The following is a 21,243-nucleotide window of genomic DNA, read 5'->3' as shown; positions in this document are numbered from 1 at the left end:
TGCATATACATATGTGTATATATATATATATATATACATACACATATATATATATATATAATATGAATACATCTTTAGGAAGAGACATGAAATAAATTTGCTGCTGTGGGCCTAAAAAAAATGTAATGGACAAGATATAGCCCACGGGCCATATGTTTGACACCTGTGAGTTTGCAAGTACTCTTATATAACCTTGTTTCCATGAATCTTACAAAGTATTTGTCCTTGTAAATGTAAAAACCAAGACAGGCTTGTAACGTCACCGAACGTAGTACGTATGCGTGGCTTCATCGCTGTCTCGCCACCTCTTTCCACAGACAGGTGATTAATAAACATTAAACAATCCCTCTTCTCTCAAACACACCGGAATCTTCTTGACGGGAAGAGCAGCATATGTTTGCCTGCAGGCACACACACGGAGATGGAGAGCGGCCCTGCTGAGTGTCAGATAGAGGGGAGGCGGTGGGGGGTTTAGGGAGGGGTGCTTGCTCGAGCGAGTGATGGAGGAGGCGAGCGGAGGTTAGGTTACTGAGAGGAGTAATGAGATGGGGAGGAGAGCGAGGGAGATAAGACAGGTATTGGAGAAGATGCGTGCCGCCCCTGGAAAGCTGGAGTAGCGTTTGGCGGACCAGGAGAGCTGGTCCATAGGAAGCAGGTGACTCACAAACAGATGGTTGGAGTTGGATGGCTTATTGGTCACTGGGGGTCAAACCTCTTCATGTGCCCATCCAAGGCTGCAGATGGAGCGGAGTTCCCCTTGAGTCCTTTCTAGGCCCCCTTAGTTTTACCATAGTCGCTATTTGAAGAGATTTTTAATAAGAGAAAAGTTAGCACAGTTTGATGGTGACGGAAGCGTAAATGTGTCAACGATCCATCTGCGGCTTTTCGCTTCGATGTTAACCTGCAGGGACATCACGTTAAGAAGTCATGAAAGCGTTAGAGAGCCTCTCGAGACCTTGATGGTCTTTGGGAGTAATCCGTCTTGTAATGGGAGATGTTTTGAGGTTAGAGGGGACTCATGGAGGCTTCCTCCGACTCTTGATGACAACATTATGAGGACTGCAAATCAAATTGGAAGACTAAACTTATTTCATAATTTTTTTTTTTATAAATGTAATGTAAATACTGCACCTGAAAATATAATCTTGAAACGTTGATTTTATATATGATAAAACAATTGGGCTCATTTTACTAACATTTTTGGAGAATATGAAGTGTTTTTTTTCTAGGTTTGTATTTTTATATATATTTGATCAAAACATTAAAAAAAAAATCTGTAAAACACATCCATTCATATTTTTTTTAATAATATATTACATTTATGTTGTAATACAATAATAATAACAACGGTAATAACAATAATAAACATACACACAAAGTACAAAATGATTTTTGCTCTTTTCTTAACTTATATACACAACAAGTAGAACTTCCTACCCTCGCCTTGAGCTGCATTTCCAACTTTCTCTCTTCCCACAGCAGATGAAACATGCAACTCCATTTCCCATGAGCACCCTGCTAAAAACTACAAACCCAAGTCGAGAATGGAGCCCGTCGGCGAAAGAGCAGGTTGTTGCCCCAGATATGGCTTATGTACGACACGTCCCGCATGAGTCCAAAAACGGTTGAAAAATCCACTTCCACAAACACGCCTTTAAAAAAAAAAAAAAAAAAAAAGAGGTGTGAAGTAAAACAATACTGCCATATGTAAGAGTTCATCCTGATGTGGATGTTACTGAGAAGAGGTCCATTTGAAGTGAGGTTTATGGACAAACATTACAGTACATCACAGTACATCTTCTGGACTCGTTTCTCGATTTATCCCAAAGGTTGCAACACAGAGAACTTCTGGCCTCTTTTTTTTTCTGCCCTGTTTATTTACGATGCTTCATCTCCTTGTCATGGTGGCCTTTCCCTCCGCCGTCTCCTTTGTCTAGCATTTTGATGGCCTCCATCAGGTAGCTTTGGAAAGCGGAGAGCGCGGCGCAGATGGCGGGGGTGCCGAAGCCGTGGGTGAGCAGGCTGAAGTGGGTGAGGCTCCCCTGGAGGCTGGGCTCCAGGCAAGGGCTGGGTCGGCTGCCCCCGAGTGGCGAGCGATCCTGGGACATGAGGTCTACAAACTCCTTGCAGATCTCCCTTTGATAAAAAAAAGGAGGTGAGAGAGTCACACATTTGACTTGTATTGCAGATACACCCAACCCAATGTCAAAGGTCAAGTCAAACAGGAAGTGCCACTCACTTGGTAGCAAGCAGCATGCTACGTCGCGTCGGAAGCTGGTCGGGCTCGCTCTGCCTGCACAGATACTCGGCGGCGGCTCTGGCGGGGAACTCGGTCTCGCACACGTATCCGAAATCCCTCGCCAGATGGACGGCTTCACCTGGAAGAGGAGGAGTGAGGTACTGTGATTAGATGATTTAAATTTAGCACAAAACAGGCCAGGTCACATCTGGTTGAGTTTCCATGAAAATGCTCCACAAAGTATTGCGTAATCTGTCAGGTCAGAGAAAAAATCGTGCACTGGTTTTCTCACTTGTACTATTTATACAGTTCACTAGTCTTTTGGCTTCTTTCTTTAAATGTGTGCCCATGCTCGACTTAATATTCACATAAGCGAACGCAAACATATTTCTGCCCGTCTCAATCTGTTAAGATATGGGGGGGGTCAGCGTGTGTGTGTCGTACCCTCCACCAGAGATGTTAGCAGAGTGACGTTGGCTGCCTTGCGTCGCCCGGCGGGCAGGTTGAGGCCAATCTTCTCCAGACGCTCTCTCAGACAGCGGCCACCATTCTTGGACTTGGCCCTGAGGGGAGATGGAGACAGAGAGCAGTTTTTAGTAGATGGTCCAATCTGTGTGTGTGTTCCACTGAAATCGTCTCATGATCCCTGTCAACACTCAAATGCATCTTGTATGTTCTATTTTCTGCTCACCGTTGACTTTTATTGACGCACCCTTTTTTTTTTTTTATACAGTTCTGACAGACAGTGACGAATCGCCACCAAGCAGGAGGTCGCCTTTTTCCGTAGAGGAGAAAGATATTTTCCTTCCCTTTTAGATCCTTTAATGAGCCCCATCCATGAGTTTCTTGCCTGGAGGCTCCGGCTTCATTAAAAATGTTGCCTTCTCTTGTGATTTTGTCCCATGACCCATTTTGGCTCCTCAAGCTCTGACCTCACTTTGTGCTTGTAAGATATCATCAAAGAGGTTTAGAAGGACCGGGACAACACATGGGTTGTATTTTGAAGTTAGGTCCATGACCTTCCTCAGTTTGGTCAATGCATTTAAAAGTTATCCAGCTAACCCTGAAAAAACTATTTCTTTTTTTATTAATAGTTCACTTCTGTTACCTGCGGAGGACTCCGCCCAACAGAGAAGCGTTGAGGCACTCGGGTGGGGAGAGTCGCCGCTGCACCTCCCCGACGGTGACCTTGTACTTGGAGGTGGAGCTGAGAAGCGACAGGCGGCCCGGCACCGAGCAGAAAACCTCGGCCGGGTTGGACACGGCGCCCATGCCGAGGCCGTCCTTACCGAGAGATAAGGCCGACAGGGAAGAACCGTTCAGCTTGGATGGGATGGGAACTGGAAAGTCAAAGGAGAAGGAGGTATTGGCTGAGGTAATCATTTTATTTAATTTGACATATTGAAATGTGGCAGCACCAAAAAAAAAACCATATATTAGGGGTGTCCAACTATCCAATTTCTATTGATCTTCTATTGATCTTCTGATCAGGGCTACTTACTACAAAACAGCTCAAGTTCACGAGGGTGAAATTAAAACCATTTATGCAAATCCCCATCTGACTTTAATGTATTCACTGTTTGCCCCCGATGGTGACAGCTCTAACTGCGGCACGCTGCTTGTTGATTCTGTTGTTTAAACTGCAGGTGGTTCTGTTTTATATGCAAAAAAAAAACTCGATTCCACACCTCAAAGAGATTAATTCACACTCAATTCACGGGATGTGACCGACTCTTGAGTTTCTCTCAACTTTTAAATCAGTCTAGTCGATAGCAACATAATAAAATAAATAATAATAATAATAAAAACTCTTGAATCTCTTGAATAAGAAACAGCTTTGATGCTATTCCGCTAACTGTGCTATCATGACAATTTTGAGATCATATTCTAATTTTTTTTAAACTTTCTAACTTGGCCCTTGTGTCTATTCAAAAGGCCACAAAATAGTCGACTCAATATTTGTAATATTACCAAAATGGTCCTGCAAATTTCCCCACAAATCCACTTTTATCATTTCAATTTTTTTTCTCCTTGGCCCACTTCCCTTTCCTGTTCACTTTAATCCCCCCCCCCCCCCCCCCCCCCCCCCTCCCCGCCCATCTCACTCTCTCTCACTCACTCATATGACCATGAACAGTTCATTAAGAATGTGTGCCTTTGGGGTGAAAGTCTGCAGCTGAGTATTAGAGGACTTCTTGACTTCAAATGAAATAGCAAAACAGAATTATTTATAGTGTGTGCGCGTGAGTGTGTGTGTGTTTCAGTCAGCAAGGCAAGACTGGTGTTGGAGCGCCATTACTAAACACAAAACCCCCTTCAGCATGTATCGCACAATTATATAGGTGCACACTTTGGACACAACGTCTTTCTCCTCACACACACAACCACACACACATATATTAGGAGCTTACCTTTTTTAATGACAGAGTGGTCCAAGATGCCCAAGGCTGATCCTTCCTCCATTCCCTGTGTCAGACAGACAGTCACTATCATTTATCCACTGGCCTCATAGCCTACACACACACACACTGCTTTTCTCTTCAAATCCTCTAAAAACGAAAGATGCTTTATAGCAAGGGGTGTCAAACTCATTTTTTTTGCAGGCCGCATTGTAGTCATAGCTTCTTTTCGAGGGCCATTATGACTGGCAACCCAAATAAATGTACGAGCACCTCATATTATATACAATAAAAGCTACAAAACAAACTGATAAATAACTCGTTTTTAAATCAGATGAGTAAAAACTGGTCAAATATTTAAAAAAAAAAGATATTAAAAGCGAAGACAATTTGCAATTCTAGTAATGACACGAATTTGATGCACAATTTGTCCACATAAAATAATGTGGCGGGCCGTATCTGGCCCCCGGGCCTTGAGTTTGACACCTGTGCTTTATAGCATGATATAAAAAATAAATCTATAATTTCACATTTCTAGTTGTATCATTTAATTATTGTTTAAATGAAGATATCATTTGACATGGGAAAAAATTACGATGTTAAAGTTGATCTAAACATCTCATGGAAAAAATCCGTCATTTTAATGCACTCAGCAGCAACAAACAAATAAAAAAAACAGTGTAGTTATCATTTTTAGTGTTTCACTAATGTATAAAGAAAAAAAAAGTTAATATCGGACCTAAACTGGACTCGCAAAATGCACAAATAGTCCGCTTGGTTTTCGTTTGACTTAATGAAATCCGTTTAATGCATTTGCTCCATTCATTCAAGCGGTGATAAAAGGCGAGCGAGCTCCTTTGTGTTAAATTCATATAGTGCAGGATATCGTCCATTAATCAAATAAAGACGCTTGTCGCACAGGCCTCCGTTTAGCAGCGACATGCCCGCCTTGACTGTGTTCTTCTGGCGCGCCTCCCCGACGTGGCTTTTCTTAATAATGAGCGTGCACATCAATTGGTCGCGCTGTGTTTGTGCTGCACGCAGGGCAACAAACAGCGTCTGCAGCTGCACCTGCTGCGTGCGGGGAAGCTGACTGCTCACTAAACCTTACAAACTATTCTGTTGGGCTATAGAAAGGAAAAAAAAAATGCAGGGGGGGGGGGGGGGTAGTGGGAGTCATTTTGTCTAGTACGCCACGCGTAAAAAAGACGCGAGTCCATTGATTTCTAACATGCATGCTTCTTCTAACAGGGCATAATTTAATTCTGTTTTGTGAACATCTCAGCAATGTTTGAAAATTGTTAAACAGGTTGATTTGACTCAATAGGAATATCGTGTTATTATTTGATATGCATAACTTCTAAAATATTTTTTATGTGGAAATATTAATACGAACTTTGTTGAGGAGGTGTCTAACATTTGTGAACATTATTGTAATTTCCTTATAACATATTTTTGTCAAGGAATCATTTTAAGTTGTATTTTGGGGAAAACATATAATAATATTGGGAGATTTTTATATTATAATTTACACAGTTGATTATTCGTGCCAAATATATTTTGACACCATATTTTGGTTTTATTTTTTTTTTGCAGTCCCTCTACAGTAATCATTTTAACGTGTAGGGTAATAAAAAATCATATTGAATTGATTTTTGATTGAGCTTAAAGCTATCATCGTTCTATCATTTACACTATTTTTTTTTTCACCTGAAATCGTGCGCACTTTACGCATTCGTTACGCAGCGCCAACATTCCAAAAAAGACGCAAGTCAGAGAGATCACCTGAAGCTCATCCAGGCCGTGATGTCCTATGTGCATCCCGAGGGGTCCGTCTCCCAGGGCGGCGGCTCCTTCCCCGAGACCGTGGAGCAGGCGGGGGACAGCCGCATACTCCCTCCGGGGATCGAGCCCGAGAGCCCGGTGCGTTTGCGATAAAAGCCCCGCTTCGTCGGAGCGCGACCTCTGCGAGTGCCATGCGGCTTGCTGATGTTGATGTATGGAGTTGATGGAGGGGTAAGGGTCCGACAGGTGGGAGTAGGCCGAGTCCTGGCTTTGGGAGTATGACAGGGAGGATTGCGGGTACGGGGGAGGGAAGTAAGGGGGCTGGAAGTCGGAGGCCGGAGTGTGGCAGAGGGGGGGAGCCGAAGAGTAGGCGGCCTGGTTGAGGGAGGACAACTGGGAGAGGCGCCCGCTCGGTGAGGAGCTGCTCAATCCGTCTGCGCGCTCCTAAAACACAAACTTTTATTGTAAATCATTTTGAAGCTGTGCAAAGATTTATTATTATATCTAATTTAATGCAGACTGGCAGAATCGCCCCTTGGCATGCCACAAAGGTCGCAGTCACCGCAATGCACTTTTTTTTTCATCACTTACTCCAAAATGTTTTGTTAAAATAGCTAAAATTACGCAAATATTCCGTAAACCACTGTCCGTCCAAAAAAAAGTTATTGAATCCATTTAATCCACAAGGCTCGCGCACATCCTGACACAATTGGATTTTTTTTTTTTTTTAGAGCTGGGTCAACTGGATCAATGTGGCTCCATTATTTGACCCAGACATTTGCACCACTAGATATGAAGTGAAATTCCATATGTGCAAAACTATTTTTAATTTATAATATCATAAAAAGATTTTCATGCCATTCATTTTAGTGCGCAAAACGCAAGTATAAAGTCATACAAAACGGCACAAATCGTTGAAGACTCTAGTCGTTGCATTATAATAATAATAAAACAAACAACTGGGCGCACAATTATGATATCAAGCGAAAATAAATTTCAAAATGATCCAAAAACAAATGCGTAAAAAGCGCCGCACTCACCATAGCTGAATAGGTGTGAATTAACATCTGGACTCACTGTGAATACCCTCAATGTAAAAAAAATAAATAAAAATAGAGAAAAAAAAATCAACAGGATGCTCAAACCTTCCAAGAGATCACGAAAACTCCCCACAATGTAATCCAGCTTCGTTTCACCGGTCCATTAATGAACTCGATGTGTTATTTACTTTTTCTTCAAGGCTCGGTGACTTTACGCACAAGCAAGGAACACACACATACACACACGCGGCACACATACACACCATCACACGCACACACATTTAGACGGAGGCGTGGATGCTCTCCATGAAGCCACTACTTATAGGTTTGGTGCAGCTGAGAGAATAAGGGGAGGGGTCGACGGGGTCCACTTCTCTTAAAGAGATATATTCAGTCAATTAGTACATTCCCACACACTTAAATAAAAACCTTTTACGCACTATTTTTCTATATTTATAATTTACCTGACGAATTGCATCTCCTTTTTCAACTTGACTATTTTTTTATTTAATAGATATCCACATCGTTCTTGTATATTTTGTATTAATATGCGCGATAAAAATAACCTATGACTTCCAATTACGCACTAAACGCAACTTTTTACGCACAGTCTAATAAAATTAAATAAGTGGAATACATGGAATGGAATACCTGCATGCCATCAGTCTTGTTCCGGGCCTTCCACAGCATGCTTCAGCCCGTCCAAAAAGTGAAAGATTAAAAAATAATAATAAAAGGGAAAGAAGAAGTGATGTTGGGTGGAGAAGTGAGAGAGAAGTGAGTTAGTGTGTCACGCCATGCAGGAGTTTGTATGAGTGAGGAGTCGTGGGGACAGAAGAGAGAGTAGGAGGGCACGTTTCAAAAGAAAGGGGGCGGGAGGTGTGAGGTATAGGAAAAGGGGGGTAGATAGATTTTAACTTTTTTTGGACGGTTTTTTTGTGTAGAGCAGGGATTCCCCATAAGTGTGGTAAGGGTCCCACTACTGGCTCCCTCTGGTGGCACATGAAAGAATCACTGCCTGGACACAGTTTGGTTATATTTAACTTTGCTGTTTTGAAAAGCTTTTATTTAAGTCCAAACATTTACTCATTTCAAATGTATTTATATCATGAATTGCAATGTGTTAATTACCACTTCCACAACTAATGATGTATCATAAATTATAACTTTATACTTAGAATATTGCTTAGTTATGAATTTTAGCTACCCATCTTGTTTAATCCTTGTTGTAGTTGTGAGCTTTGCTAAACTTCTAAGTATCTCTCATTTTAAATAGTGTTTTTGAGGTGTCTAATGCTTAGCTAGGATCGTGATCCAAATTTATTAACAGACTCTTATAATTACAGGAGCCAGTTGGAAAAAAAACAAGTTCCACAGCACCATCTTCTGGTCAAAGTGAAGAACTACACTACTCAGTTACTCTTGGGAATGAAATTAAGTGAAATGCAGGAAACAAGGATCAATATTTTGTAAGAAAATATTTATTAAATTCTGTAACCTTGACATCATTCTGAAATTGAAACACATTGGCATCAAAATATCCCTTAGTTCATTACAACCTGCAAGTGTTTAAAGCTTTTTACTTTATTTATTTCACTCCTATCACCTTCTTAAGGTTCCTCATGGAGTTTAAAGCTCCTTTATGATTCTTCATAGCATCTCCAATGTCCTGTTTGCAGAGTCGGCACTGGTTGGCCAAGGCACACAGAGCCTCCTCAAGCGCCTCCTGCGTGTGCTGGTCCGGTAGTGCGCTACAGCAACCCAGGATGCCCAGCGTGTTCCTCAACCATCCTTCTTCTCTGACCAGCGCCGTCAACCACGACTGAGAACGGAAGCATCCCCCCAAAGCCTGCAAAGCCAGCCTCCAGAGCTCGGCGACTTCATCCCAGCTCTCCTCCCAACCTGGGCTCACCTTGACCGGCCCGGGACTGAGCGCAGAGTCCAGAGCGCTGTGGAGAAAGCGGAGAGCTGTGGAAAAGAAACGTCTCTGACTGGCTTCAGCTGAACCTGGAATAAAGAAGGTAGATTTTGTTTTCACACTTCTGTTCAAGATTGATCATCACTAAAAACATTACCTGATTTCAGTCTGCCGATCATCAGACCCAATGTGCAGTAATTAGCTGCAAGGACAAGGAGATTAGCTTTGTGCACCAAAACAGGAAGTGCTTCACTCAGGTGCTTCTCCAAAGTTGTGAAACATTGATCCTTCCTGGAAAACAAATATCCACCATAAAATATAAATATTATATAAATATGAGAAGAAATTTCATTTACTGAATGGAGATTGACATTCGGCTTCTACCTGACTCTTTCAGGCTCAGTGACGGAGAAGTTCAGGAGGGCCGAGCAGGCCGTCTCCATGCTGGGGTCCCTCACTGACGATGCTCCGCTTTTACCCTTCAAGGAAGTAAAGCTGTGCGAAAGGTAGTACACCAACAAAGCCGGCGTGTCGAGAGCCAGCAGCACCTTCCTGGGACCTTCCTCGGCGGAGAGGTGACACAGAGCTGGCAGAAGATACCTGAAGATAGGAGAACCGTCAAAAATACTCACGTAACTAAATCGATTGATTAATGTGGTCTTATTGTACCTAAGGGCCTCTTTGCCTGTCCAGGTCTGGTTCTCATTGGCGACGGACATCTTATCCATCCAGTCGGAAAGCGCCTGCTCGGAATTCACAGCCATTAAGTGGCTCCGTGAGTACTCGATGAGAACTGGCAGCAGCGTGGTCACTTCCTCCTTAAGGCAGGAAGTCTCCTCGGCCAGCCATGAGCACAAGCAGCGGAATGTGGCGAAAATAAAAGGGTCGCCATAGCGACTCGGGTCCATCTTGGAAAACAGGAAGAGATCAGCATTTCAATCATTTGGACTAAGTGGAACTCTGGCATGGTCCACCAAAACTAACCTGTTGTTGCAAGTGGTACATCAGAGCTGAGAAGGCTTCCTCCAGTACGCTAAGGACCTGCTTGCTCTGCTGTAGACTTAAGGAGGAGATGGAACTCTGAGCGGGTGGAGTAGCGGACATAACAGCCGGGTTGCAGGCCTGCTCGATGGCCGCCTCCATGATTCGATAACAACCTGGGCAATAAAAGAGAAGAAGGTAGTGTTTGAAGACATTAGAACCTAATCTCATTTATGACCTCATTATTTATTGCTCAACTACCTGTGAGTGTGTCCTGCAGGTCTTGGCTCAAAATATTTCCAGGCGGTTCCTCTAATCCCATTCGAACCTCCACACAAGCCCGATTAACCAGTAAGCAGCAGAACTTTGGTGGTCCAGCCAGCTCCCAACCATACAAATCAAGCAGACAAGCGCCGAGCACCAAAACTGGCCCAATTTGCCTCGGAGTCAACTTTGACTGTACCAAAGGTCGCAGCCCCCCCCACACTCGGCTCACGACTTCCCTCAGGATCTCCTTCTCTACCGTGAACCCTCCTGGGGGTAGAACATCAACCAACTGGGAACACATATCCAGCCTGGTTTGATCTGTGGATCCGCAGAAGTCCTCGGACATCTTCACCAGCAGCGGCAGCAATTCGACCGAGTGTTTGCGCCACGCTTTATCTTTGGTTTTACCCGAGAGGAGGCAAACAAGCAAGGGAAGCCCCATCTTCTGACTCAAGGTCTGGTTCCTTTCTAAAGCCTGGCAGAGAGCGGGTATAGCACCTCGGTTCAGCAGATGTTCAGGACCTCTGGGTTGGCCACACACGGATGTCAGAACCTGGTAACAGTCAGCGGCTATGACCTCATCAAGCTTTCCAGGTGGTGCTACATCATCTTCATACTTTTCCTTGCTGATCTCTCCATTTTCATCACAGGTCTGCTGAGCTAATATTCCCAGCAGTAGTGGGATGGTGGCAAGAAGCTGAGGCTGAGAGGCCATATCTGGATCTGTGCTTAAAGCAGACAACAGAGCCGTACCCAATGAAATGAGCTCATTGGGGGGCAACACAGGATCCCCGGTCCCCTTCGCTGCAGTCACCAACAGCCGAGCTGGAAGATTGAGACCAACAGCCTCAAAGATTTGCCTCAAGGTGGGTTTGTCCAATTGGGAAGCCGGGCACAAGCGTGTGATCTGGGAATGTAGAGAATTGACAAAATATGGGTTTGTGATTCGAGATGCGTCAAAGATCTCGTGAGATAAGGAGAGACGATGGTGACATACCAGAAGAAGTGCAGCCATTGTCTGGCTATCATTTTTAGCATGTTTGAGAGCGTGGAGGCATCTCTCCAACACATCCCTCTTAGCATCCGTCAAACCACCTCCCGCATCATTTTCTGGACATCCTTCACTTTCTTCTGCTTGCTCTTCTCCTCCGGAGAACTGATCACTCACTGTTGGACCTTCTGCCATCGTGGCTTCACAATGTCATGGAGAATGTACTCTAAAAAGGTTGGGATGTGATCATTAGAGCAATTTGCAATGCGCTGTTTAGCTGCTATTCGTGATTACAGTGATGAGGGATGAGAAAATATAAATGATTTTTAAAAAAATCGCTCACTTCGATGAGAGATCCCGCACGCTTCTCATGGGCTCCCACCGGAAGTGTAATGTCAAAGTAAAATGACAAGTAACCAATGAAAACGCGCTGACATTTTCAGTTGCCCAATCACAGCAACGGTAGTTGGATAGTGCCATCGCCATTTTTGAAACGTCGGTGAAGCGATGTTTGGCATATTTATCGAAATTTTACATTCCATGCCGTTTATATTCTTTAACCAATCTTCTAGTATAATCCCGAGTGGTTCAAAAAAGTCAATAAGGTGAGTATTAATGTTTGACAATTCGTCTTTAGTAGTTTTGGCGCAGACCGGAAAGAGTAAGATTAAGACACATTAATGTGTCCTTCATTAACCACTGGAGCGTCAATGTGTTTACGTTAAACGTCGATGCATTCTATAATCTTGGGTCACTATCTTCATGAATTTCCTTTTACAATAATTAAATATATGTGTTATTGTGTCTTCATCACTAATTAAAGGAAATCACTGGCGTGTTTTATATTTTATTTTGACAGTGCCAACGGAAGTGCTTCGATGTCCTGAAAGTACCTTGATTGAGCTTATAGGGGCACATCAGCTGAACAAGTGAGAAGGATAGTGACCCAATTTACTGTACCGAAGGGGACAACAAGGATCGAACACGCCACGGCGATCGCGGCAAATGAAAGACGAATGAGCACGACTACTGTTTTCTTCTGAATCGTTATGGTGGGAGTTGCATTTTGGAAAATCCCACGCGTTGAACCCGTGGCCACAGCGCGTAAATAAGTCATAGCGATGCCAGCAGCTGTTTGGTTCAAGGTGCCTTAAAGGATCCAGGATCGAACAGGTACACTACTTTGCAATGCATAAAGTGATCCGCCAAATGCGGCAGATTTCCGATCCAAGCGTTTGCAATGGCGTGTTAATGTAATGACTCGCCAAGCCGGAGCAAATCGGCCTCATATGTCTACAATATGATAATGGAGACTCGTGCAGATTTTTATGAAACCTGTTCATATGAGCTGGCTAAAATGCACCATCGATGTTATTTTAATGTGTACCATAACATGACAGATATTTGACTGACACTCAGTGGGGGCATAATTAATGAGGATAATGTTGCGTAATCGTAGTAACAACCATACATGTGAATAATGCAACCACAATCATTACCATTGTTTTAAATCACATGCACGGAGTCAAGCAATGCTGCAGGTGTGATTTTTATCACCAGTCGATTAAAATACATTTCTTCTTTTCAAAGCCTGTGCGTGGGGATTTCAAGAAAGACCTTCCATCTTCCTGCTTCTGCTGAGAAGGTCAAGGAAATAAAGTTGACACCTGCACCTCTTGGTCATTGTTGTCCTTATGGATTGGCGAAAAAGATCCTTTTAGACCGAAACACCTCCACGCTGTCATCAACCCAGGAGAACGAGATGTCTTCTGCTGCTGCACATGTTGACAGTCTCACCCAGCCTTGAGGCATCAAAAGCGAATCGGTAAGAAGGTGAAACAAATGTGACTCAATCACTTTTGTGTAAACAAATGTAGGGATTATTTTTACCTGGGGGATTTTTTATGCATCAAATGCTCGGATGCGGACCGTGTAATCGGGTTTGTGTCAGCTTGTTGGCTTTCGAAACGCTGCTCTTCCTGGTAAAAATGATTTGTTGATATGGAAGGTCTGTGTTTCCTGCATCCTTGACAACTCATCTGAAAAACTAAGAATAGTCATGAGTATTAATTAGTAGAATCCACTTTCCTGGAAAGAAAACATCAAATCTAGACAGATTTTTTTATGAAATGTTAATTTCCAATCACCCAAGGAGCTCTCATTGTTAATGTGGTTTTTAATAGGTTGATTCTGACAGCCATGCCGCATCTCCTCCACACATCGTTGGTTTCGTTTCTCCGCCGATCACCTGACGCCGCCCTGCTGCCAACCTAGCTCCACGCTGTGCCTGACTTGTCTCAACTCCACCCTTCAACGTCTGGCTGCCGGTAAATTTAGGTGCCGTCAAACAGGCCGTACTTTTGAGAAATATACGCCCAACACTTCTCGGGTGTGTCTGCAGACATGCAGCTTTTAAAATTGTCACAATATAATTCAAAATAATCTTTTCTCTTTAGGTCATTTAAAATGTCTTCTGCATACCAGCATCTACTCACTTGGAGTTTACCACACCTCCTCCTTCTACCGCTAACCCACCTCTGGCTTTTGGCCCCTCCTACAGGTAAAACAAACCCAATTAAAATTTTTAAAGGACATTTATTGACTAATAACAAATTGACATCTGGTGGTTACATAAGGTGTGTCCTCATCCTCTTTGGAGTCCTTTGCCGCTTTTTGCTTGTTTGTTACTCTTCTGATCCAATCAGACTATTGGGGGATGGGGTTCCCAATGTGGAAAGAGAACAATAAGTGCTCTGTTTGACTGGATGTTGTTGACGGAAGAAGAGTGGACAAGAGGTAGAGTGACTGAACCGAGGCCAAAGAAGTCTTTGAACAGATCACGGGTTTTCTCAGAGCAACTCAAGTGTTTTCTTGCAAGAATAAAGTTTCTCATTGTGGAGTTTTGAGTTTGGGCCCGAATCAGCGTCTCGTTGGCAAGGAAAAGCCTAATTTCCACTCTCACATTATTCAAGTTGAGAAATGACAGTGACAGTTGAGCCATTAGTGGCGCTTTTGTAAACACATTCTGATCCCTGCCTTCCTCTCCGCACATGCCGAAAGTTGCTTGAGCAGGATGAGCTGGTTGGCGGCATTCGTCATCACTATGAGATTGAAGATGACACTTTTGTTTTGTCATCACCTCCAATCAGCTAACATTACTCGTTTTTCAACATAGATGATTTATTTTTACCCTTCAGGTGTATCAGCAGATATGTGCCACGTTACCGGAGGGGTGCTGGGGCTCCACTGGACAAGCGTCGTCGGCCTGGGCTGGTCCCCACTAGCGGACGGCAAAGGCGGAGCGACGTGTTGGGAGACGTGCTGCTTGAGGCCCAATTGCAACGCGGTGTGGAGTCTCGGTGGGCGATGCGTGCTTCTTAGTTGCTCCCTCAAGGGAGGCTGCCCCATCTTGTTTCTGCCTCAACCTCATCAGGAGTCTCTTGGACTCCTTCAGATACTAAGCAAGGTATAAATTATCTGACAACAGTATCAGAATTAGCAATACAATTAAAATCATTTTGATGGGTCGTTTTTGAAAATGCTTTATTTGTGGTTATAAGGGTTCTCCCACGAAAAGAGGGAGGAGCGTTCGTCAGGCGAGTCAAGAAGTGCAACCACAACAACAGCCGAGCTCGGTAATTACCGTAATTATAAAGTCTACTTCGCTTTATGATTGACAGTTTTCATTTTTCCATTCTAATTCATTGACAGTTTCAGCTTGAACCAGGAATGCGTTAAATTTTTAAAGTGCTGTCACAGTTTACATTTTCATTTTGTACAACTTTCTCCAGGAAATTTCCAAATCTGACCCAGCGCAGTTGGCGCCGAGCCCAAGCGGCGTTCCCGAAGGAGACCATAAGAACGTCAGTCAATCTACCAACAGGACGAGCGAACCCGCCTCACAGCAGAACTCCACTCTCGTCGACACCGCCGCGTCTTCTAATACGAGTGATGTCACCACGACGGCAACGACTACCGTTAGCGTAGCCGTAACTCCAACACAGGCTGGTAAGAAATGCTTGTCATGCTTTCAGAGCAGATAAGCCTAGCTTGGAAATAGCTACGGTTGTATACACAGTGGCAAAGGAGATATTGCGTAAAGGTCATCACTGGGTTGAAATAAGATTAAGTGATTGACACACAATGCAGACGCGCAGCCATCTGTAACTGCTTACTACCACGTTTCAGTTTTAACCCAGTTTTATTTTCTACGACATAACTTTTTGGACATTTTGAAGCTCATAAAAAAAGCTCCTAACAATTTCAAGCTAACATTTAGTTAATAATTAATATGTTCCAATAAAATGCCTCCACGAGGATATTAACCCTGAAGACTTGCTGATTGTCACGCCGTATTGTTGGTATCACCTGATTATTATTATTTTTTTCCATCCCAGTGAGGGAGCTGGTGGTGTCGGCAGGGGAGAGCGTTGAGGTCACGCTACCGCGCAGCTCGGTCGAGCTTAACGCATTCGTGGTGCCGGCCCCTACGCCAGGTGAGTCGCAGAACTCGATTCATTCAAAATAATCCTTATCAGTCTACGCATGAGCAGTTTGGTATTTACTCACTTTTCATGGCACTGCTTCCCAACAGATTCCAAATATATATTTGATTGGCGTCTGATAACGCATCCCAAAGATTACAGTGGGGTGATGGAAGGAAAGCACAGCAAGACCCTAAAACTCAGCCAGGTACAACCTTTATCACAATCTGACACGAATGCTTTTTAAACTTCTTGAATTTATTTTTCCTCAGCTCACAGTTGGTCTGTATGAGTTTGAGGTGACCGTTAACGGAGGAGGTGCTCATGGAGAAGGTTACGTCAATGTCACTGTCAAACCAGGTAAGAGAAATTTAAAAAAAAAAGTCATATTTACGTAACACAGCATGCCAGCGCTAATGAAGATAGCACGAGCGGGTCTGAGTCTACAGTCGTACACCTCACCATATTAAGTTCTTGTTTTCCACCTGACAGAGCCGCGGGTAAACAAACCCCCCGTTGCCGTAGTTTCCCCAAAGTTCCAAGAGATCTCCTTGCCAACAAGCTCGACGGTGATAGACGGAAGCCGTGAGTCTTTCAATCAAACCGTTTTGCAGGTCGACGCTACGTTCGAATCTGACCCCTTTAAAATGTCTTTGTTTTCAGAGAGCAAAGATGATGATAAAATAGTGGCGTGGCACTGGGAAGAGGTCAAAGGTCCCCTTAGGGAAGAGAAGGTCTCTGCTAACACGGCCGTCCTCACGCTCACCAACTTGGTTCCGGGGAACTACACGTTCAAGTATTATGAATTTGTTAACTTCTTACTTCAGGAAGCAGATATCGGTACTTAATCAGATTTTTTTTATTTTCCTTTGCCAGTTTGACTGTCACCGACTCCGATGGCGCCCAAGACTCAACACTGGCCACCCTGTCTGTCAACAAAGCCAAAGATTACAAGCCCGAGGCCAACGCCGGCCCCAACCAGGTCAATATTTTTACACAATACTCTGGCGCAATAAAACGATTTGTAGGAGGAAAATTCTTTTTAGCGGTTTGTTTAGCATGTTGACTTTCACAAAACTTTACTGAAAACGATGCTGTCTGTGTGTGCTATGTAAGATTTCCAAAACATTTTTTTTTTTTTTTTCTGTTCTGCAGGTCATCACCTTACCACGTAATTCCATCACGCTGTATGGCAACCAGAGCACAGATGACCACGACTCCCTTGCCTATGAATGGTCCCTCAGTCCCGAGAGCAAAGACAAGGTGGTGGAGATGCAAGTGAGTGAGGCACATATCTGTATTAGTTTTTTTTTTTTGTTTCTTTTGTTTTTAAAACGGGTCTTGTATTTTGCAGGGTGTGCGTACACAGACCTTGCAGCTATCAGCCATGCAAGAGGGCGATTACACTTTCAAACTCACTGTGACCGACTCTGCCGGACAACAAGACACAGCTTACGTCACGGTTATCGTGCAGCCAGGTAAACACATTCCGCCATTCCATGCCTTGATAAAAGCGTGAAGGTGGTCTTTTCCGTCCACCCTGCCTCATGTTTCTGTCTATTTCCATCCCTGCAGAAAACAATAAACCACCAGTGGCAGATGCGGGACCGGAAAAAGAACTGACTCTACCGGTTGATCGAACGATACTGGATGGGAGTAAGAGCAGCGACGACCAGAAGATAGTCACCTATCATTGGAAGCAGACCAAGTAAGTTGGAGTTAGTTATGATGAACTAACGGCTAATTTAGCTAAATGAAACTAAATTTGCATCGCATTCTGCTTTAATACTTTATTCCCTCTGCCAAGGGGTCCTGATGGTGTGAAGATTGAGAACGCAGACAGTGCCGTCGCCACGGTGACAGGCCTGGAGGTGGGCACTTACGAGTTCACCCTGACGGTGACCGACGAGAGGAAGCTGCAGAGTAGCGACACAGTCACGGTCATCGCCAGAGAAGGTGGGGGTAGAAGATTACTCGCAGGGATTTGTTTTGCTTATTTTATTAATGTCTTGGCTTGGACTACTTTCAGAACTGGACCAGCCACCTGTGGCTCGCGTGGTTTCCAGCCCACCCGTCTCTCTGCCGGTGCGGACCGCCACTCTGGATGGATCTCGCTCCACGGATGACAAAGGTGGCATCAGCTACTTGTGGACCAGAGATGACAGCAGCCCCGCCGCTGGGGTGAGTTTGTTGAGAATTTTGTGCCAAGCTTTTCGACTTACCGTACAGTTTCAGTTTTGAGTGATCAGTCGAAAGGCATCTCGCCAGACAGGAAGTCGAAGTTGCCAAATTGGAGTTGTTGACGTATTGCGCAACCAACTTCCCACTCCTTTCACAGGATGTGCTGAACAACTCTGATCACCAAGCTGTCTTGTTTCTGGGAAACCTCGTGCAGGGCAAGTATAGCTTCACTCTGACTGTCACAGACAGCAAAGGGCAAATCAACACGGACAGCGGCACGTTGGAAGTCAAGCCAGGTACGCACAGATGAGTAAATATTGATTTTGCTACCGTGCGACGAAGTGATTAAATTGAATGTGTTGGCAGTTTGAAATGTTTCAGCTCCGCTTGACTCTGTTTGTTTTGACTCTCGGTCAGACCCGTGGGAGCGTGACCAGGTGGAGCTGGTCTTAGAGGTGCCCATAACGCAGGTTTCCCACCGTCAACGTGACATGCTGCTGCGGCAGGTAGGAGTGTTGCTCGGCGTCCTCGATAGCGACATCGTCGTTCGAGAGATCGGTGCGTTCAATGAACACAGGTGAGTTAGGAAAACAAAAATATTTTCTGGAATGTTATTAATGCTTGCAGAAATTGATTATGGTGTAACTTTCTCCCGCTTTTGTTTTGGCCTCAGTACCAGGTTGGTCTTTCTGGTGTCAGGTGGTCCAGGGCGCCCTCCTCTGTCCGGTTACAGCGTTGCACTTAGCCTGCGCAACAAACTACGTAAACAAAAGAACGACTTTCTCATTTACAAGGCCTTGCGGGTGGACACCGTCAGTGAGTTCCGTACTGTATTTACACTATGTAAAGTTCTCCTGTTTGAAATTATTTCATAATTTATAGATATTTTATAAAACGCCATTTATATCTGCGGTCTTCCCACAGTCTGCCAACTGAACTGTTCCAGTCATGGCGAGTGTGACTCATTCACTCGACGTTGTGTGTGCCATCCTTTCTGGATGGAGAACTTCATCAGAGCTCAGTTTGGCGACGCCGAGAGCAACTGCGGTAAGTCGAGACGGAACTTTAAAAAAAAAGACCATTTTCTATCGAATGATAAATGTTTTTGTTTGCAGAGTGGAGCGTACTCTATGTGACCATAGCATCCTTTATGATTGTGGTTGCCGTGGCGACGGTGGTCTGGGGGTGTGTGTGTTGCTGTAATAGGTGAGATGATTCGACTAAAGACTTTGCATAAATAATCATTTCGTATTCTGCCATAGCATGATTGTGTATTTTTTTTTCTGTTTTCCTATAAGACGTAAAAGCAAAGCCCGCAGGGGCAAAAGCCGTTATAAAATACTGGAAGCTGACGAGCAAGACGCTTTGGAGCTCCAACCGCCCAGAGCTGGTAAGTTTAGATGTTTTGATAGCGTGCACACAATGGCTAAAATCACTCGGGTACCACCTAACCCCCCCAGGGCGCATCAAGCCAGTACCCGCCCCCACCTCGTCCGCCCTCATGCACTCCGACTCGGACTTGGAAAGCGATGACGGGCAGGTTGGGTTTTCGTGGACGGAGCAGGAGCGCGGTCACCTTCTGCGACCGCAAAACGGCTCCTTGAGGAACGGCCAGGGTCCCGTGAGAGGAAAGAAACCCAGAGAAGAGCTGTTATAGCAAAACCAGGTGAAGCACTCAGATCCGTCCTCAATGCTTCTTCATTTCACCCTTCCTGGAACAGGTGGAACTTGAAAACACTGTTACACTGAAAAACTGAGCCATGGCAGAGGAAAAAGAGTGAGCGCTGTTTTTTTTTTGGAATAGATGAATATCAGCACCTGATTATTTAAACTGAGACATTACCAAGGTGACTCACAAAGTGAAACCAGCAAAGCGCCACCACCGTCGTACTTCCAAACTTTGCTTCGAGTCGACCTGCATGAATGCACAGAACTGTCTTCACACTGTTACAGGTTAGCAGGACGCTAGCAAACATTTATAAATTGAGAGGTCGGCAAAAAAAAAAAAAAGTGCATGACCACTTGCAGCCATTCCGGATCTGGAACGACCCCTTTTTTCCTGGTTGGTGTGCCAAAACTTCTTCAAAGTATTGTACGTGTGTGTAGCTGTCTTTCGCCTGCGTCGTGATGTTTGATCAGATGGAACCCAAATCTTTTAATCTGAAAGTTCCGACCTACACAAATGAACACACACATGAATGAAGACACCACTTTTAGCAAAAATCTTCCCGCTATGATTCAGTTGATTGATGCACTTTTATTTCATGTTGAAGTCTCTCATGTGTTCTTCACGCAATTATTGCCGTGAATATAACGAGAGTTTTTCCCGTAGCTTTGCGTGAAGAATAAGCTAAAACCAAATGATTTCTTTCTTTTCACTTTGCATGCAGAATGTGAAACACGAGAGAATCTGGAAGTTGAGTTCCACAAAATTATATGTCACCGTCTCATCTCAGTCCATAATTAATGTGAAGTAATGACTTTTGCAGATTAATGTGCACTGTACTGTCAAATCATCTCATGATGAAGTCAAATATGCTGCACTGCTTTGTGGGATTTTTTTTTTTTTTTTTTCGAGCTGTAGACGAAGTCAAATTAAGCACACCCAAGTGCCAACTCAACAATATCTGTCTTGACTTTGCTGGAGTTCACTGTGAAGGCAGAAACAAAAGAATGTGGAACAATGACGAAGGGAGAGTCATTTAAAATGTTTTAAATGAGGTTTAGTGGAAGGATTACGTTTGTGCTGTGTGATTTGATACAACTGGATAATCTGGGAATTAGAATAAAGACTTTTCATTTTATTCTTGCTTCGATGGAGGACAGTTTGTATGTTTTCTTACTGCAAACACTCGAGACCGCTTTGGGTTATAATTGTGTCTTCATTTATGCTATATTACAAAAGATTCCAAAATGATTATTCCTTGGTGTTGTGGGGACACCAACCAGAATAGATGT

At 44.0% G+C, this 21,243-nt stretch overlaps 3 protein-coding genes and 2 long non-coding RNA genes across 10 annotated transcripts; 2 read left to right on the top strand and 3 right to left on the bottom strand.

Moving 5' to 3' along the window:
- The first annotated feature begins 20 nt into the window (after nucleotides 1-20).
- Nucleotides 21-8,932, top strand: LOC148379963 (uncharacterized). Of its 2 annotated transcripts, XR_015855153.1 has the most exons (4): nucleotides 21-2,111; nucleotides 2,189-2,397; nucleotides 3,334-3,614; nucleotides 8,810-8,932. It is a non-coding gene; the product is annotated as an uncharacterized LOC148379963 (long non-coding RNA). The 2 variants fall into 2 exon arrangements; XR_015855152.1 differs by having other exon boundaries at nucleotides 2,189-3,614.
- tfap2e (transcription factor AP-2 epsilon) lies at nucleotides 1,287-8,259 on the bottom strand. 2 transcript variants are annotated; one of them, XM_088365892.1, is made up of 7 exons: nucleotides 8,115-8,259; nucleotides 6,424-6,867; nucleotides 4,651-4,705; nucleotides 3,348-3,579; nucleotides 2,684-2,802; nucleotides 2,240-2,378; nucleotides 1,287-2,136 (listed from the first exon to the last, which is right to left on the bottom strand). In XM_088365892.1, exons 1-7 carry the CDS (start codon nucleotides 8,151-8,153, stop codon nucleotides 1,875-1,877), a joined length of 1,290 nt encoding a protein of 429 aa, XP_088222018.1. In that variant the 5' UTR covers nucleotides 8,154-8,259; the 3' UTR covers nucleotides 1,287-1,874. The 2 variants fall into 2 exon arrangements, with proteins under 2 accessions (XP_088222018.1, XP_088222019.1); XM_088365893.1 differs by lacking the exon at nucleotides 8,115-8,259 and adding an exon at nucleotides 7,464-7,778.
- ncdn (neurochondrin) lies at nucleotides 8,923-12,121 on the bottom strand. Of its 2 annotated transcripts, none has more exons than XM_088365889.1 (8): nucleotides 11,964-12,121; nucleotides 11,627-11,825; nucleotides 10,624-11,536; nucleotides 10,366-10,538; nucleotides 10,051-10,289; nucleotides 9,766-9,981; nucleotides 9,539-9,672; nucleotides 8,923-9,470 (listed from the first exon to the last, which is right to left on the bottom strand). In XM_088365889.1, exons 1-8 carry the CDS (start codon nucleotides 12,104-12,106, stop codon nucleotides 9,052-9,054), a joined length of 2,436 nt encoding a protein of 811 aa, XP_088222015.1. In that variant the 5' UTR covers nucleotides 12,107-12,121; the 3' UTR covers nucleotides 8,923-9,051. The 2 variants fall into 2 exon arrangements, with proteins under 2 accessions (XP_088222015.1, XP_088222014.1); XM_088365888.1 differs by having other exon boundaries at nucleotides 11,627-11,846; nucleotides 11,964-12,068.
- On the top strand, nucleotides 12,077-21,089 carry kiaa0319l (KIAA0319-like ortholog). Of its 3 annotated transcripts, XM_088365880.1 has the most exons (27): nucleotides 12,077-12,225; nucleotides 12,480-12,793; nucleotides 13,211-13,445; nucleotides 13,804-13,947; nucleotides 14,077-14,180; nucleotides 14,818-15,086; nucleotides 15,181-15,255; nucleotides 15,412-15,628; nucleotides 16,018-16,116; nucleotides 16,215-16,312; nucleotides 16,377-16,464; nucleotides 16,597-16,689; nucleotides 16,768-16,900; nucleotides 16,981-17,086; nucleotides 17,260-17,382; nucleotides 17,459-17,582; nucleotides 17,680-17,812; nucleotides 17,912-18,060; nucleotides 18,134-18,285; nucleotides 18,443-18,581; nucleotides 18,703-18,862; nucleotides 18,959-19,101; nucleotides 19,210-19,332; nucleotides 19,401-19,491; nucleotides 19,584-19,675; nucleotides 19,746-19,951; nucleotides 20,090-21,089. In XM_088365880.1, exons 5-26 carry the CDS (start codon nucleotides 14,087-14,089, stop codon nucleotides 19,940-19,942), a joined length of 2,898 nt encoding a protein of 965 aa, XP_088222006.1. In that variant the 5' UTR covers nucleotides 12,077-12,225; nucleotides 12,480-12,793; nucleotides 13,211-13,445; nucleotides 13,804-13,947; nucleotides 14,077-14,086; the 3' UTR covers nucleotides 19,943-19,951; nucleotides 20,090-21,089. The 3 variants fall into 3 exon arrangements, with proteins under 3 accessions (XP_088222006.1, XP_088222004.1, XP_088222005.1); XM_088365878.1 differs by having other exon boundaries at nucleotides 19,746-21,089; XM_088365879.1 differs by having other exon boundaries at nucleotides 13,804-13,957; nucleotides 19,746-21,089.
- LOC148379961 (uncharacterized) lies at nucleotides 12,959-14,127 on the bottom strand. Its single transcript, XR_015855151.1, has 3 exons — nucleotides 13,768-14,127; nucleotides 13,511-13,667; nucleotides 12,959-13,422 (listed from the first exon to the last, which is right to left on the bottom strand). It is a non-coding gene; the product is annotated as an uncharacterized LOC148379961 (long non-coding RNA).
- Nucleotides 21,090-21,243: the final 154 nt, after the last annotated feature.

This window comes from Syngnathus floridae, chromosome 21, assembly GCF_059516105.1.
Source record: "Syngnathus floridae isolate MCC-2025c chromosome 21, RoL_Sflo_1.0, whole genome shotgun sequence".
Lineage (NCBI taxonomy): Eukaryota > Metazoa > Chordata > Actinopteri > Syngnathiformes > Syngnathidae > Syngnathus > Syngnathus floridae.
The sequence above is the reverse complement of the archived record's forward strand: the minus strand, read 5'-3'. Positions and strand labels throughout refer to the sequence as shown.